At 56.9% G+C, this 14,246-nt stretch overlaps 4 protein-coding genes across 10 annotated transcripts in view; 2 read left to right on the top strand and 2 right to left on the bottom strand.

Annotated features, from left to right (window-relative positions):
- The window catches only part of LOC137846173 (butyrophilin subfamily 3 member A1-like), an 88,065-nt gene that overhangs the window by 11,507 nt on the left and 62,312 nt on the right, over nucleotides 1-14,246 (top strand). The window lies entirely within an intron of this gene.
- Nucleotides 1-14,246, top strand: part of LOC137846289 (butyrophilin subfamily 3 member A2-like) — a 37,277-nt gene that overhangs the window by 6,839 nt on the left and 16,192 nt on the right. The window contains exons 2-8 of one of the 7 annotated variants that reach the window (XM_068664175.1): nucleotides 4,362-4,643; nucleotides 4,773-4,877; nucleotides 5,644-5,667; nucleotides 5,766-5,786; nucleotides 5,877-6,033; nucleotides 6,330-6,362; nucleotides 6,540-7,497. In XM_068664175.1, the coding sequence (XP_068520276.1) occupies nucleotides 4,362-4,643; nucleotides 4,773-4,877; nucleotides 5,644-5,667; nucleotides 5,766-5,786; nucleotides 5,877-6,016 (572 nt within the window). In that variant the 3' untranslated portion in view covers nucleotides 6,017-6,033; nucleotides 6,330-6,362; nucleotides 6,540-7,497. Of the gene's footprint in view, nucleotides 1-4,361; nucleotides 4,644-4,772; nucleotides 4,878-5,160; nucleotides 5,668-5,765; nucleotides 6,034-6,150; nucleotides 6,172-6,329; nucleotides 6,363-6,539; nucleotides 7,691-14,246 lie in introns of those variants that run through there. The other 6 variants (XM_068664178.1, XM_068664176.1, XM_068664177.1 and 3 more) reach the window with 6 other exon arrangements.
- On the bottom strand, nucleotides 108-1,840 carry LOC137846152 (HLA class II histocompatibility antigen, DM beta chain-like). Its single transcript, XM_068663856.1, has 3 exons — nucleotides 610-1,840; nucleotides 408-527; nucleotides 108-331 (listed from the first exon to the last, which is right to left on the bottom strand). Exons 1-3 carry the CDS (start codon nucleotides 1,097-1,099, stop codon nucleotides 108-110), a joined length of 834 nt encoding a protein of 277 aa, XP_068519957.1. The 5' UTR covers nucleotides 1,100-1,840.
- LOC137846151 (uncharacterized) lies at nucleotides 7,697-11,458 on the bottom strand. Its single transcript, XM_068663855.1, has 5 exons — nucleotides 11,118-11,458; nucleotides 10,398-11,079; nucleotides 9,461-9,706; nucleotides 8,318-8,437; nucleotides 7,697-8,241 (listed from the first exon to the last, which is right to left on the bottom strand). Exons 2-5 carry the CDS (start codon nucleotides 10,447-10,449, stop codon nucleotides 7,697-7,699), a joined length of 963 nt encoding a protein of 320 aa, XP_068519956.1. The 5' UTR covers nucleotides 10,450-11,079; nucleotides 11,118-11,458.

Below are 14,246 nucleotides of genomic sequence, written 5' to 3'. Positions count from 1 at the left end.
GGGTCCCATGCCATGTCCCCCACACACCCGCTCCTCTTGGTGAGACACCCTAGGAGTGTGTGAGCCTCTCTCTTGTGCCCAGAACACTGCAGAGACACCAGCGGGGCTTATGGAGCATCTTTATTGTCAGCACCGTGACATCGGGTCTGAGATGGGGCCAACCGGGAGCCGTCGGTGCCAGGAGGTGTCCGTCTGGGGGTCCTCAGATGCTGCCTGGGGAAGGGTGGGACACACAGGGTAAGAGATGGGGTGATTTGAGCCTCGCTGATGTGGATGGGGATGGTGACACCGTTACCTGCGGAGTAGTTGTCTCCAGGGAGGGGAGTGTAACCTGCGGGGGGGAGAAGAGGAGTGAGCAGAGTCCTCGTCACCCTTGACCACAGCCCCGGCTCTCCCCAGACCCTCACCTGGGGCAGGAGGCCTGGCCTTGTAGCGGTAGACGCCGGCGAGAAATAAGCCAAGTCCCAGCACCATCAGCACGGTGGCCACCACCACCAGTATCGTCACCTCCGGTATCAGTCCGGGACCTGTGGGGACACGGCCGGGTGAGTGGCAGCAAGGAGCCAAGACCACCAGCCTCAGGATGCGGTCCTGCGCCTCTCCACTCACTCCAGTCCTCCAGGAGAGGCTCCTGCAGGCTGACGTGCTGCACCGAGCACGTGTAGGTGTCACCTGCCACCGGGGCCACCAGCACGGACACCTGCGTCTGGTAGGTCCAGTCGCCGTTGGGGATGGCGGAGATGGGGTTGTAGTCGTCGGGCTCCACGATGTCCCCGTTGTGCAGCCAGATGACAGTCACCTCGGGGGGGTAGAAGGCCCAGATGTGGCAGCTGAGGCTCACGGGCACACGGGCGTTCCCCATCTCCACGGGGATGATGCGGACTTGGGGCTGCGCTGGAGCAGGGATGGGGATGGGGTCAGTGGTGGGCGAGCCCCTTTTCCCTGCCCTGTGCAATGTCCCCACGTAATATTCTGTGCAAAGCTCCTGTGCAACGCTCCCGTACAATGCCCTGTGCAAAGCTCTCCACAACTTCCCCATGCCACTTCCCCATGCAACGCCCTGTGCATGCTCTAGGCATTGTCCCTTGCAATGTCTCATGTGACATCCCCATGCAATTCCTACAAGGTGCCAAGTGCAACACCCCTGTGCCACACCCTGCAAGAGGCATGGCTATCTGCAACATCCCCTTGTAAAGGGCAATGTAATGCGCTGTGCAGTGCTCCGTGCAACATCCTCCTGCGACGTCCTCACGCAGTGTGCTCTGCAACACCCCCATGCAATGCCCAGTGCAAGTGCAACATCTTGCCGAGGTGATCAGCTCCAGAGCAAACTCTTTCTGCAACAGAGCAGGGGATTGGACAGGCAGGACTATATTTTTCCAGCATCAAGCCCACTTGAAGGAGCCGCCAGGATCCAGCAGCCCTCGCGAGGGAGGATGACGAAGCGTAGGCAAAGCCAGCAGGGCCCCCTCCTCAGCCGTTCAAAAGCTGCCCCTGGGGAGCACAAAGACCAGTAACGCAGTGACCAGGACGGGCAAACAGGGCATGGCACATCAGAAGGGAGTGGCAGGCAGTTCACGCAGGCAGGGCGAGCAGGGAGGGCAGAGCATTCCTCCCCGCCCATACAAACACCTCCTCTAAGGGCAGTGTACCACTAGCTAGGCTGCAATGGTCTCCACCAGGCACAGTGCTCTCTCTAGCAAGTCTGTACACACCCAGACTGACTGCCCGCTCAAAAATGCACCAGTTCACGTCCCTGGGTGCAGGGAGTGTCTGAGCCTCTTGCTGCCATCTGCGGGAGGCAGAGAGACTGTGCGTGTGAGGTGAGAGCAGGTGGATGACCTGGTCCACCTGGTGGCAGAACTCAAGGAGGAGGTGGAGAAGTTGCGGGCTATCAGGGAGTGAGAGCGGGAATTAGAGTGGTGGGGCAAGTCCCTGCGGGGCCTGAAGGAGAGGTACCGGGGTGAGACACCCCAAATGGGGGTGGACCCCCTCCCCTGTCGCTGTCAAGCAGAGGGAGGGGACCTAGGAGTTGAGGAGGAATGGAGACAGGTCCCTGCTCGACATCGCAGGTGATGCCACCCTCTGCCGGCCCCACCTTCCCAGGTGCCCTTCCACAACAGGTTTGAGGCCCTGGAGCTTGAGGGACTGGTAGCCGAGGAAGAGGTAGAAAGCGTAGCCAGGAGGATGCCTTGGGTCGACTCCACGCCTCAGGACTGCTATCCTCTTTTGATAGTCCAGGCTGGCAGTGCTGACATTGAAGAGAGAAGCCTGAAGGCTATCAAACGGGACGTTAGGGGACTGGGGCGGTGAGTGGGTGGAGCGGGAGTACAGGTGGAGCAGATCTCCACACTGCAGCCCATGGAGGAGCCATATGAATTTCCACCCTACAAAGGCAAACAGTACCTCTGTAGTCTTTCCATGTTGACTGACTTCCCTTCCAGCAAACAGGAACTTTCCTTATCCACCTAAGTTCTAGAAGAAGGCCCAGCCTATCTAAGCCAAACTTCAGCCATGCCTGCTTTACTGGAGCCGGGATCAGGGCTAACACTTTGCCTTCAGCACCCTGGGCAAAGGGTGGCAGCTCTGGGCTCAGCACCCAGCTGTGCCCCATTCCCTGCAGCCTCCGATCCTGCTCAACTCTTCACTGCCATCTCTCCACATTTTCCCATTGCTCACAGTTTGATTCCTTCTTGCACACATGGAGATGAACGAACATAGCCAGTGGCTTTCCCTGGAGATCTGGAGAGGCCCCCAATGGGGTCAAGCAACTCGTGCTTGCTAAAGGCAGTGGACTGGGCACACAGCTGCAATGGGATGGTGGTGCCAGCCCTGCAGAGCTCCCCAGACATTGCCCTAGGGGCAGAACTACTCCCAGAGGGTTATTGCAGCCAGGAACTGGGCAAAGGTTGGGAAAGTTGGGCATAGCCTTGTACTTTCTGCAGCTCGCTGAGTGCTGAGAAGGACGTCTAACTTGGCTTGGAGAAAAACACCTGGGGGGCCAATTGCCCCCTGGGGGACCTCTCTCTCAGATGGGGCTCCTCTGGGGCTGCGGCCACCCCAGCCTCACGGGCCATGCCAGGGGCCTCCTGACTTCCCTCATCACTCTGCTTCTCCTCCACCTGGGCTCAGGTAGGATCCTGCGGGGCTGCTGGGGACCCCTGTGAAGGCACACATGCTGCTGTGGGGCAGGGGAGCGGCTTTGGGAAAGGGGGTCTGGAGCCCACAGCTCGCCCGTGCTGGGTTTCACTTTCACTTTGGTTCTTTCACGCAATATGACTGCTGCCTTGCCTGCCCTTTCTGTGTCTCCTTCACCCACCTAAATGCTGCAGAGAGGGCTCCCACTCCCAGCACACCTCCTTTTCCTATACGTCCTCCCTGTGTTTCTCCTCTTTCCCTGGTGTTTTCCCACGATGCACAAGGGACGCAGCACGCACCAACTCACGCACAGCTCGCCCTTTGTCACTCATTGCCCCTAAATTTACAATGGTAAAATCTGACCGCCTCTCTGTACCCTTCTCCATTGCCCAGCCCAGCTCACAGTGGTGGGACCAGGACACCCCGTCACTGCCATTATTGGGCAGGATGTCGTGCTGCCCTGCCACTTGTCCCCTCAACGCGATGCTCGCAGCTTGGAGGTCAGGTGGATTCGGCACAGGTTATCTGAGACAGTGCACCACTACCGCAATGGAGAGGACCTGTACGGGGAGCAGATGCAGGCATATGCCGGGAGGACAGAGCTGGCCAGAGATGGTCTCTCTGTTGGAAACCTGGACTTGCGAATCACAGGGCTGAGACCCTCTGATGATGGCCAGTACTTCTGCACTATGGAAGATGCTGATGTTTATAACGAAGCCATTGTGGAGCTGGAGGTGTCAGGTTAGCGGCTGGGGTGATGCATCCAAGGGGTTGTGCAGGTGTCCCCGGGTTTGTGTGTCCCACCCAGGACCCGGTCCCATCCTCATGGCCATCTACGTGGCGTTTCAAACAGTACAGTGTGATGAGGCTTCTCCTCTGTCAGTGAGCACTTGTCCAGCAAGGAGTACACCTGTGCCCTTGCAGGCTTTTTATTGAGAGAGAGCTGCATGAATGCAATGATTTAATTCAGTCTCAGGGACCCTATTTGAACTCCGTCCCCATGCTGTTGTGTGGGCAGTGGGCACAGGTTTCTGAGCAGGTCCTTCAGCTGTGCCAACAATAGGTGTGGGTTAGGGGTGAGAGTGGCTCCGTGGAGTGCCTGGTCCCTGAGCCCCTGTGACCATGGATGTCCTGGGCTGTGTATGGCATGGGAGCAGATGGGGGCTTTGCCTTGAAATGAATCCCTCCCCAAGTCAAGCCCCAGACACACGCTCTTCCCCCAGCCACAGGCGCTGACCCCCACCTCTCCCTGGGGGGCTACGAGGACGGAGGCGTCCGGGTGCTGTGTCGATCGGCCAGCTGGTACCCGCTGCCGCAGCTGCTGTGGAGGGATGCTCGCGGGCAGCACCTGCCCTCGGTCTCCCAGACACATTCCCAGGACCAGGAGGGGCTCTTTGAAATCGAAGGCGCCATCATCGTGACCGGGAGCGTGGAGGGGCCCTTGTCCTGCGTGGTCAGGAACAGCCGCCTCCAGCAGGAGCGGGAATTTTCCCTGCACATCGCAGGTACAAATGGCACAGCCAGGGTGAGGTGTTCCTGGCCCCTGCACTTGTCCTGACCCAGGAGAAGTCTGGGTCTTGCTCTTCCACCTGTGGCAATATAAACACAGCCCTTTTCCTGGTGCATTTTCTCAGCTCCCTTCTTCCACAACGCACAGCCCTGGATGGTGGCTCTGGCTCTGGTCCTTGTGCTTTTGGCTGTGTCCATTGGCCTCGGTGTTTATCTCTTTCGAAAGCAAGGTAAGCTGGCAGCGCAGGGATGGAGCAGAGGGAGGTGTTCAGCAGGGACCCCCCTGGGTCTGGAGCAAGGGGCCTTGGGTGGGAGGCCAGGGAGCATGGCTGCAGCGTGGGGCTGGTGGCAAGGCGCAGCCCCCCTGCACATGTTCCCACCCAGCAACCAAGCTGCTCTGCTCACCACCTCTTCCTCCGCCTTTGCTTTTCAGTGGCACAGAGCCGAGAGCTGGGTGAGTCCTTGCAGTCCCTGCCCCCAGCCCCTGGGGAACTGGTGTTGTCCCTGCAGGAGGGCCTGGTCTGGGTGGGCTCTGGGGGCTTGTGTGCTGGTGGCTCGGGGGTGCTGGAGGAGCAGCTGGAGCCTGGGGTGGGAGTGGGGAGTGCTGGGGCTGGGGCTGCCCTGGGCACGGGACACGGCCAGGATGGCTGAAAGGAACGGGGATCAAGGTGGGGATGGGGAGCGAGCTGCGGGGCTGCCCTGCTCTGCACTGATACTTCTGGGACAGGGACGTCCTCCACCCATCCCCATTCACTTTCCCTTGTGTTTTGGTGGCACGGTGCAGAGAGATGCACAAGTGTCTGTCCTTAATGCTACAAGTCTTGCAAAATGCTGGCCCTAGGTCTTTGTTAGTGGGGTGGCTACAAGTCTGGGAGCAAGGTGCTCTGTGCCCATGCATGAGAGCAAAACCTTTGAGGTCTAGCCATCTAGCCATGGAAGCAGCATTGGATTGAAAGTCTCTCCACTCTGACCATTCATTCCTTTTGCTTTTTATAGCAGCGAAAAAGGATGCAGAGCTGGGTAAGTCTCCTTCCGCAAAGAGAAGGAATTTGGTGTCTTCCCACAAGCATACTCCCCTCTGACCTTACATTGCTTTTGTTTTTCTTTTTCTTTTCCAGGGAAACAAGCTGCAGAGATGAGTGAGTGTCCATCCCTAACCTGAAAGAATTTTCTGCATAGACAGTGGGTGAGAAATCTTATCATGCATTCCTTATGCTTTTCTTTTCCAGAGGAAAAAGATACAAGGCTGGGTGAGTCTCTCTTCCTCCCCCCAACTGTAGGAATTGGGGGTCTTTGGTTTGTAGCATTCATTGTTGAGAAACTGACTCCTCTCATTGATGCATTGCTTTTCTATTTTGTTTGTAGATGAACAAGCTGCAGAGCTCGGTAAGTCTCACTCTCCAAACAGAAAAAAACAACGAAAAAAAAAGGCATCATAGCGAGAGGTATGGAATCAGAAACAGGGCCTCCTTCTCATGTTTTCCTTTTTCCTTTCATTTGTAGAGAAACAAGCTGCAGAGCTGGGTAAGTCTCCTGGTGTTCAGACCCAAGGGCAACACCAAGGCGATGTGCAGGGGAGGGTGGGCAGCTGGGACAGAGAAGCCCAGGGCTGGCCCCTCACCCTGCCCACACCCACTGGGCACCAGCCATGGGCTGTGACCAGCTCTCCCCTCTCCTTCCAGCATGGAGAAGGTTTCTGCTGCCTCACAATACAGGTAGGTGTGCACTGGGTTACCCTCCGGGGTGCTTCTCCTGCCCTTGGTGGGGCATGTTCAGGAGCCAAGAGGTGCCCCATCTCCTGCCCCGTGGGGCAGCTCCTGGCCCCAAGCTGGGGAAAGCCTGCCCAGGGCTGAGTTCTGCCCCTGATGGCCTGGCTCCTTCTGTCCCTGCAGTGAAGGTGACCCTGGATCCAGACACGGCTCATCCCATTCTTGTTGTGTCTCAGGACAACAGCAGTGTGAGACGGGAAACTGAACGGCAGCAGGTTCCTGACACACCAGAGAGATTTGACTATTGGTGCTGCGCGCTGGGCCGTGAGGAGTTCAGAGAAGGGAGACATTGCTGGCAGGTGGAAATGGATGGAGAGTGGAACAAGTATTCTTGGTGGGGTGTGGGGGTGGCCAGGGCATCTGTGGAGAGGAAGAAGTGGATAGACAAAAACCCCGAAACAGGGATCTGGGCTGTGGAGTACTATGAGGGGCAGCTCAAGTCTCTCACATCTCCTCGCACCCCCTTGTCCCTGTCCCCTGTCCCCACGAGGATCTGGGTCTGTCTGGACTGTACCCAGCAGCAGGTGTCTTTTATCAACGCTGACAATGGGGTCGAGATCTTCACTTTCACAGCAGCCTCCTTCAATGGGGAGAGCATCCGCCCCTGGTTCTTTCTGGGGACACAGGGAATTCAGCTGTGCCTGAGGGACAGCACCCCCAAGACTCTGTCCCCAGCCCTGGGGAGCTCCTGTCCTTCTCCAGACACTCCTCAAACACCTCTTCTTGGTCCTGCAGGAGCAGCACAGGAATGAGGGGCAGTGGGGCCAGGGGATGCCCTGCTTTCCTCCCTGCTGCTGGAGGAGGGCTGGGATGCTGCAAGCAGGGGCCAGGCCCCTTGCAGCCCCTGGGCTCTGCCCTGCACGTGGCTCCTGTGCTGGGGCACAAGCCCTGCTGGCACCCATGGGTCTCACCCTGCCTCTGAGCCCCAGCGGGCAGCACAGGGGCTGCAGCAGCTCTCCACGCTCCTCTCCCCTCTGCTTGCACTGCTTGCAGACCCCAGGGCAAGGGATGTGGTCACCGTGTGCTGCCGGCCAGTGCAGGCCACCTTTGCCTCCTAGGTTGGGGTTGATCCTTGCTCTGTGCCTGGTGCTGAGTGTGAGCAGCCTGTGGGGGCTCTTTTTTCCTTTCTTTGGTGTATATGTATCCAAGGCCCAGCAGCAGCAGGACTGTGGCAAATAAAGTTTTGCACAGGAAGATGGAGTCTGGCACTGGCATTTCCTGGGTGCTTTGTGTCCTGAGGCCCTGCTGCCTGGGAAGGCATCTTGCAGCAGACCGTCTCCTCACACGCCTTGCCCTGCAGAGCCTTCGCCGTCCTCGTAGCCCTCCCTTGGAGGCTCTCGCACAGTTTCACGCCCTTCGTCTGCTGCGGTGCCCACAGATGCACGCAGTGCTCGAGGCGAGGCCGCAGCAGGCCGAGCAGAGCGGGACCATCCTTTCTCTCGGCCGGCCAGCAGGGCGATGCTTGAGGCACCCCAGGGCACGCTTGGCCCTTTGGGGTCCCATGCCATGTCCCCCACCCAGCCGCTCCTCTTGGTGAGACACCGTAGGAGTATGTGAGCCTCTGCCCTGTCCCCAGAACACTGCAGAGACACCAGCGAGGGTTGTGGAGCATCTTTATTGTCTGCACCACAGCATCGGGTCTGAGATGGGGCCAACTGGGAGCCGCCAGTGTCAGGAGGTGTCCATCTGGGGGTCCTCAGATGCTGCCTGGGGAAGGGTGGGACACACAGGGTGAGAGATGGGGTGATACGCCCCTCGCTGATGTGGACAGGGATGGGGACACCGTTACCTGCAGGGTAGTTGTCTCCAGGGAGGGGAGTGTAACCTGCGGGGGGAAGAAGAGGAGTGAGCAGAGTCCTCGTCACCCTTGACCACGGCCCCGGCTCTCCACGGACACTCACCCGGGCCAGGAGGCCTGGCCCTGAAGCGGTAGACGCCGGCGAGAAATAAGCCAAGTCCCAGCACCATCAGCACGGTGGCCACCGCCACCAGTATCGTCACCTCCGGCATCAGTCCGGGACCTGCGGGGACACGGCCGCGTGAGTGGCAGCAAGGAGCCAAGACCGCTGGGCTCCGGGTGCGGTCCTGCGCCTCTCCACTCCCTCCAGTCCTCCAGGAGAGGCTCCTGCAGGCTGACGTGCTGCACCGAGCACGTGTAGGTGTCGCCTGCCACCAGGGCCACCAGCACGGACACCTGCGTCTGGTAGGTCCAGTCGCCGTTGGGGATGCCGGAGATGGGGTTGTAGTCGTCGGGCTCCACGATGTCCCCGTTGTGCAGCCAGATGACGGTCACCTCGAGGGGGTAGAAGCCCCAGATGTGGCAGCTGAGGCGCACGGGCACACGGGCGTTCCCCGTCTCCGCGGGGATTTTGCGGACTTGGGGCTGCGCTGGAGCAGGGATGGGGATGGGGTCAGTGGTGGGTGAGCCCCTTTTTCCTGCCCTATGCAATGTCCCCACGCAATGCTGTGCAATGCTCCCATGCAAAGCTCCACGCAACTTCCCCATGCCACTTCCCTATGCAACGCCCTGTGCAAGCTCTAGTCATTGTCCCGTGTGATATCACGTGTGACATCCCCATGTGATGCCCTGTGCAACGCCCCTGTGCCACAATCTGCAAGAGGCATTCCTCTCTGCAACATCCCCTTGCAATGCCCAATGCAATGCGCTGTGCAGTGCTCTGTGCAACATCCCTCTGCGATGTCCTCACGCAGTGTGCTCTTCAACAGCCCCGTGCAATGCCCAGTGCCACATCTTGCAACATGGTCTACAACACCCCTGTGCAATGCACTCCGCCACTGAACACCCCTGTGCAACTATCCCATGCAACATGCTCCGCAAACCCCTGTGCAATGCCCCCATGCAACAAGCTCTGCAACACCTTCATGCAATGCCCTTTGCAACATTCCTCTACTTTTCTCCATGCAACATCCCCATGGAACATGCTCTGCAACAGCCCCACACAATGCTCGCCATGCATTATGCCCATGCAACATGCTCTGCAACATTCCTGCGTAACAACCCAGGCAAAATTCTCCTGAAATACCTCCACACCACAGCCCCATGCTAAGCCCCCCCAGGGGCTCACTGCACCTCAGCTCTGTCCAGTCCCAGTAGTGCAGGGCCAGGTTACTGCAGGCCTGGTGCCGAGCCTCAATGCGCTGCACCCAGGTGCTGTCATTGTTGAGCTGGGTGGTGAGGTGGGTGGAGTGCAGCTGCAGCAGTCCCCTGCTCCTCCCGGTTTTCAGTTCCCCGGCTGTGCCCACGGGGTCAGCATGAGCTCTTGGAAGTCCTCCAAGAATACACAGCAGATGGCCTCAGACTTGAAGCTCTCCATAAGGTCTGTGCAAGCCACCTCCCTGCGCCAACAACCAACCTGCTCTGCTCATGTTTCACCTCCCAGCACCCAAATTCTTCATGAGATGGGCTTGCAGGAGCCATAGCACCACCCCAGCTTCCCCCAACTCTCAGCAATCAATAACTCTGCACTCCCACAAGCCAATTCCACTTCATTGCACCTCATTTTAAAGCAAGCATGGAAAAGGCAGTCACTCTCGAGCCAATTTTGTTGGGGTGTATTTTCAATATTGCAGCATTAAAATCAAGAGCAGACATGGTGGGTAAACCAGAGAAGAAACGTGTGTTTGGAAGGCACCGCATCCAATAGAAGTGGGTGATCCAAGAAGACCGAACCTCAGTGAGATTGAGCCTCCGTGGCTGCAGGACTCCTTTGGCCTCTTTCAAGGTTTCAATATATGAAGGTGGGAAGCTAAGAAGAATCTCTCAACCCAGCTACACAATGAGGAGACACAGAAGCTCTCCTCCATCTGGTTCTCAATTCACAAGCCAATCTGAGCTGTGCCCAAACCCCAGCATCCACCTCCAACCACATCGGGTCTCACCATCCTCAAAACACCATCGTCCTCCATCCCACTGGGCTCCCACCATCCCCAAAGCCATCCTGGGACTGGGGACTCACTCACCACTGCTTTTCCTAAGCACTACAAGAAGCTGTGCCACGACCAACAGCTGCATGCCTGGTCCTCCTCAATTCACACAAATCATCTTAAGAAGGTTGTTTAGGAGGAACAGTAAAAGTTATGCTCGGAGTTGAAGGCACGAGCAGCAACGCAACTCAAGTTCTAGGATGGATGGCCTTCTCACCCATGTGGATGTGCTGGCGCCTGCGGAGGGTCATGGTCTCCCAAAAGACTGTCTCGCAGTCACAGCAGACATGAGGACTGGGCCCTGTGAGGCTTTTTCCTGATCCCAGAGAAAGAAGGTGAAGAGTGAGCGAACGGCTGTGTGGTGTTTAGCTGCCGAATGGGTTAAACCACAACATCTCTGACAAGGTGGACCTCTTCCAAGTACTCATTTCCATATCCCCATCCTTAGCTCCTCCAGCTTGCGTCTGCACAATGTAGCCTGGTGGTTGTGGGCAGGGGTCTTTCAGAATGGAGGCAAAGAGGAAGAGGAGGTCAAACTTTTTACCTTTCTGGACTTTGACCTTCTGTTGGACAGTATTGAGGAGTTTTTTGCTTATCTTTCCCTCGCTTCCTGCCAACAAGTTGTTTGTTCTTCCCTAAGGACTTTTTTGTCCTTCCCTCATCCGTTGCCCTTGAGCGATATCTTACTTTTTACATCTGCTTCTCATTAGGTTCTCATCTCCATCCCCAACAATCAGGATATTTTTAGGTTCTCACCTACATCTCCAATAATCAGGATATTTTACCATATATGTAGCTAAATATTAATTCAGATCAGTTTTAGTGTCTTCCGCATCTCAGTGCCAGGCATGCAGAACTCCTCAGACACTTGTCCCCACTGCTCCAGGGCCACAGCTCCTCCTAGACAATTATTGCAGCCAAGATGTAGGAAAAGGCTTGTGAAGTTGGGCGTAGCCCTGTGCTTCCTGCAGCATGGTTGGGTGCTGTGAGGGAGCTCTCTCTTTTTGTGGGGCTCCGTTGGAGAAGAAGACCTGCGGGGGCCATCTGCCCCCTGGGGAACCTCCCTCTGAGATGGGGCTCCCCTGGGGCTGTGGCTGCCCCAGTCTCACCAGGCATGCCAGGGGCATCCTGACTTCCCTCTTCACTCTGCTCCTCCTACAGCTGGGCTCAGGTAGGATCCTGCGGGGCTGCTGGGGGCTCTCCCCCTTTGCCTGAGAGTCGTGCTTCTGTGGGGCAGGGGAGCAGCTGCGGGACAGAGGGACTGAAACACAGCTCGCCCATGCTGGGTTTCACTTTCACTTTGGTTCTTTCACACAATACGGGCGCTGTCTTGCCTGCCTTTCTGTGTCTCCTTCACCCACCTGAATGCTGCAGAGAGGGCTCCCACTCCCAGCACACCTCCTTCTCCTGCACGTCCTCCCTCTCCCTCTCCTGTTTCCCCGGTCATTTCCCATGGGACACGGGGGACGCAGCACGCACCAATTCATGCATCAACTCATGCCCTTTATCACTCACTTCCCCTAAATTTACGATGCCAAAATCTTACCTCCTCTCTGTGCCCTTCTCCATTGCCCAGTGTCAGAAACATCTCAAATAATTTTCTTCAGACTGGATCTTCTCTGAAGCTAATTTATTCATGATTGCAATGGTCCTGTCAATCAGGAGAACATTTTAGTAAACAAATCCTAACCTTTTATTCCCTATTACCTGACGCCTGATCACCTCCCCTGTTTCCTCATTTGCTGAGTACTACAGGTTCACAAGCTACTCGATGCTCCTCTATACTATATATGTGCAATTCTTCTTTTTTTTTTTTCAACCCTTTAATTTCTCCTTTCTTATGTTTTGAGAACTTTTGATCTTTGCTTTCCTGTTCTCACACTGCTCATACTGTTTTTCTCAAGCTTCTACCTTATTTTGGAACAGTGAGGCCTTCTACGGTCCACTTATCTCCTTAGCATTTCTCCTTATTATGACTACACAATTACCTTGGAATACAGAAAAATAATTCTCTGCTGCAAAAACACAACATTGTTTCTCACACCAGCCCAGCTCAGAGTGGTGGGACCAGGACACCCCGTCACTGCCACCGTGGGGCAGGATGTCATGCTGCCCTGCCACTTGTCCCCTCAACGCGATGCTCGCACCTTGGAGGTCAGGTGGATCCGGGACCATATTTCTGAGACAGTGCACCACTACCGCAATGGACAGGACCTGTACGGGGAGCAGATGGAGGCATATGTTGGGAGGACATAGCTGGTCAGAGATGGTCTCTCAGCTGGCAGTCTGCACTTACGAATCACAGGACTGAGACCCTCTGATGATGGCCAGTACGTCTGCACTGTGGGAGATGCTGATGTTTATGACGAAGCCATTGTGGATCTGGAGGTGTCAGGTTAGAGGCTGGGGTGATGCTGCCAGGGCAGAGTTTACGTGTCCTATGAATGTTCCAGCTGTTTCACAGCATGGAGCATGCCCATGGATGTGGAGGTAATATTTGGGGAGAGAGCTCCCTGGATAGTTTTGTCAGTTTTCACTGGTGTCTTTGAAGACAATAATCATAATATTGTGAGGGCACTAGGCAGAGGCTGCTGAGCAGCACCTTCAGCTGTGTCAGCAATGGGACCAAACAGCACACAGGGAGAATCTGAGAGTCCTCTGAGCAGACGGGCGTCTGCTTTACTTTTGCTTTCCATGCTGGGGGAGACCTGAGACGTTGTCAGGAAAACTCGGAGCTTCTTGAACCAGCACTGCTTGGTGCAGAGACACTGCCTGGATGTGCTGAAGCTTGACACCTGGGTTTTCTGTGTGATTTGAGGTCACTGGCTTTGTGCAGCCCTGCTCTCTGGGTTCTGCACAAGCCAGGATACTTTAGGATGATGGTGGCTCCTTTGAGCACCAGTCCAAAGAGTCCCATGGACCATGATTGCTCTGGGATGTGTATGTCATGGGTGCAGATGGGGTTTTGCCTTGGAACTGAATCCCTCCCCAAGTCAAGCACCAGACACGCGCTCTTCCCCTAGCCACAGGCGCTGACCCCCACCTCTCCCTGGGGGGCTACGAGGCCGGAGGCGTCCGGGTGCTGTGTCGATCGGCCGGCTGGTACCCGCTGCCGCAGCTGCTGTGGAGGGACGCTCGCGGGCAGCACCTGCCCTCGGTCTCCCAGACACATTCCCAGGACCAGGAGGGGCTCTTTCAAATCAAAGGCGCCGTCATCGTGACCGGGAGCGTGGAGGGGCCCTTGTCCTGCGTGGTCAGGAGCAGCCACCTCCAGCAGGAGCGGGAATCATCCCTGCACATCGCAGGTACAAATAGCACAGCCAGAGTGAGGTGTCCCTGGCCACTGCACTTGTCCCAACACACGAGAGGTCTGGGTCTTGCTCTTCTAATCCCAGCCATGTAAATACAGCCCTTTTCTTGGTGCCTTTTCTCAGCTCCCTTCTTCCACAACGCCCAGCCCTGGAGGGTGGCTCTGGCTCTGGTCCTCGTGCTTTTGGCTGTGTCCATTGGCCTCGGTGTTTATCTCTTTCGAAAGCAAGGTAATCTGGCAGTGCAGGGATGGAGCAGAGGGAGGTGTTCTGCAGGGAACCCCCTGGGTGTGGAGCGGGGCTGAGCCCTGGCCCAGGGAGGTGCATATGAGGAGGAAGGGAATATTTTCCTGGGGATGCCAAAGGCCTTAGGATCGTCTTGGGTGGGAGGCCAGGGAGCATGGCTGCAGCGTGGGGCTGGTGGCAAGGCGCAGCCCCCCTCCACATGTTCCCACCCAGCAACCAAGCTGCTCTGCTCACCACCTGTTCCTCCACCTTTGATTTTCAGCAGCACAGAGCCGAGAGCTGGGTCAGTCCTTGCAGTCCCTACCCCCAGCCCCTGGGGAACTGGTGTTGT

Source organism: Anas acuta, chromosome 31 (assembly GCF_963932015.1).
Source record: "Anas acuta chromosome 31, bAnaAcu1.1, whole genome shotgun sequence".
Lineage (NCBI taxonomy): Eukaryota > Metazoa > Chordata > Aves > Anseriformes > Anatidae > Anas > Anas acuta.
This window is presented reverse-complemented; position numbering and strand designations above follow the sequence as displayed.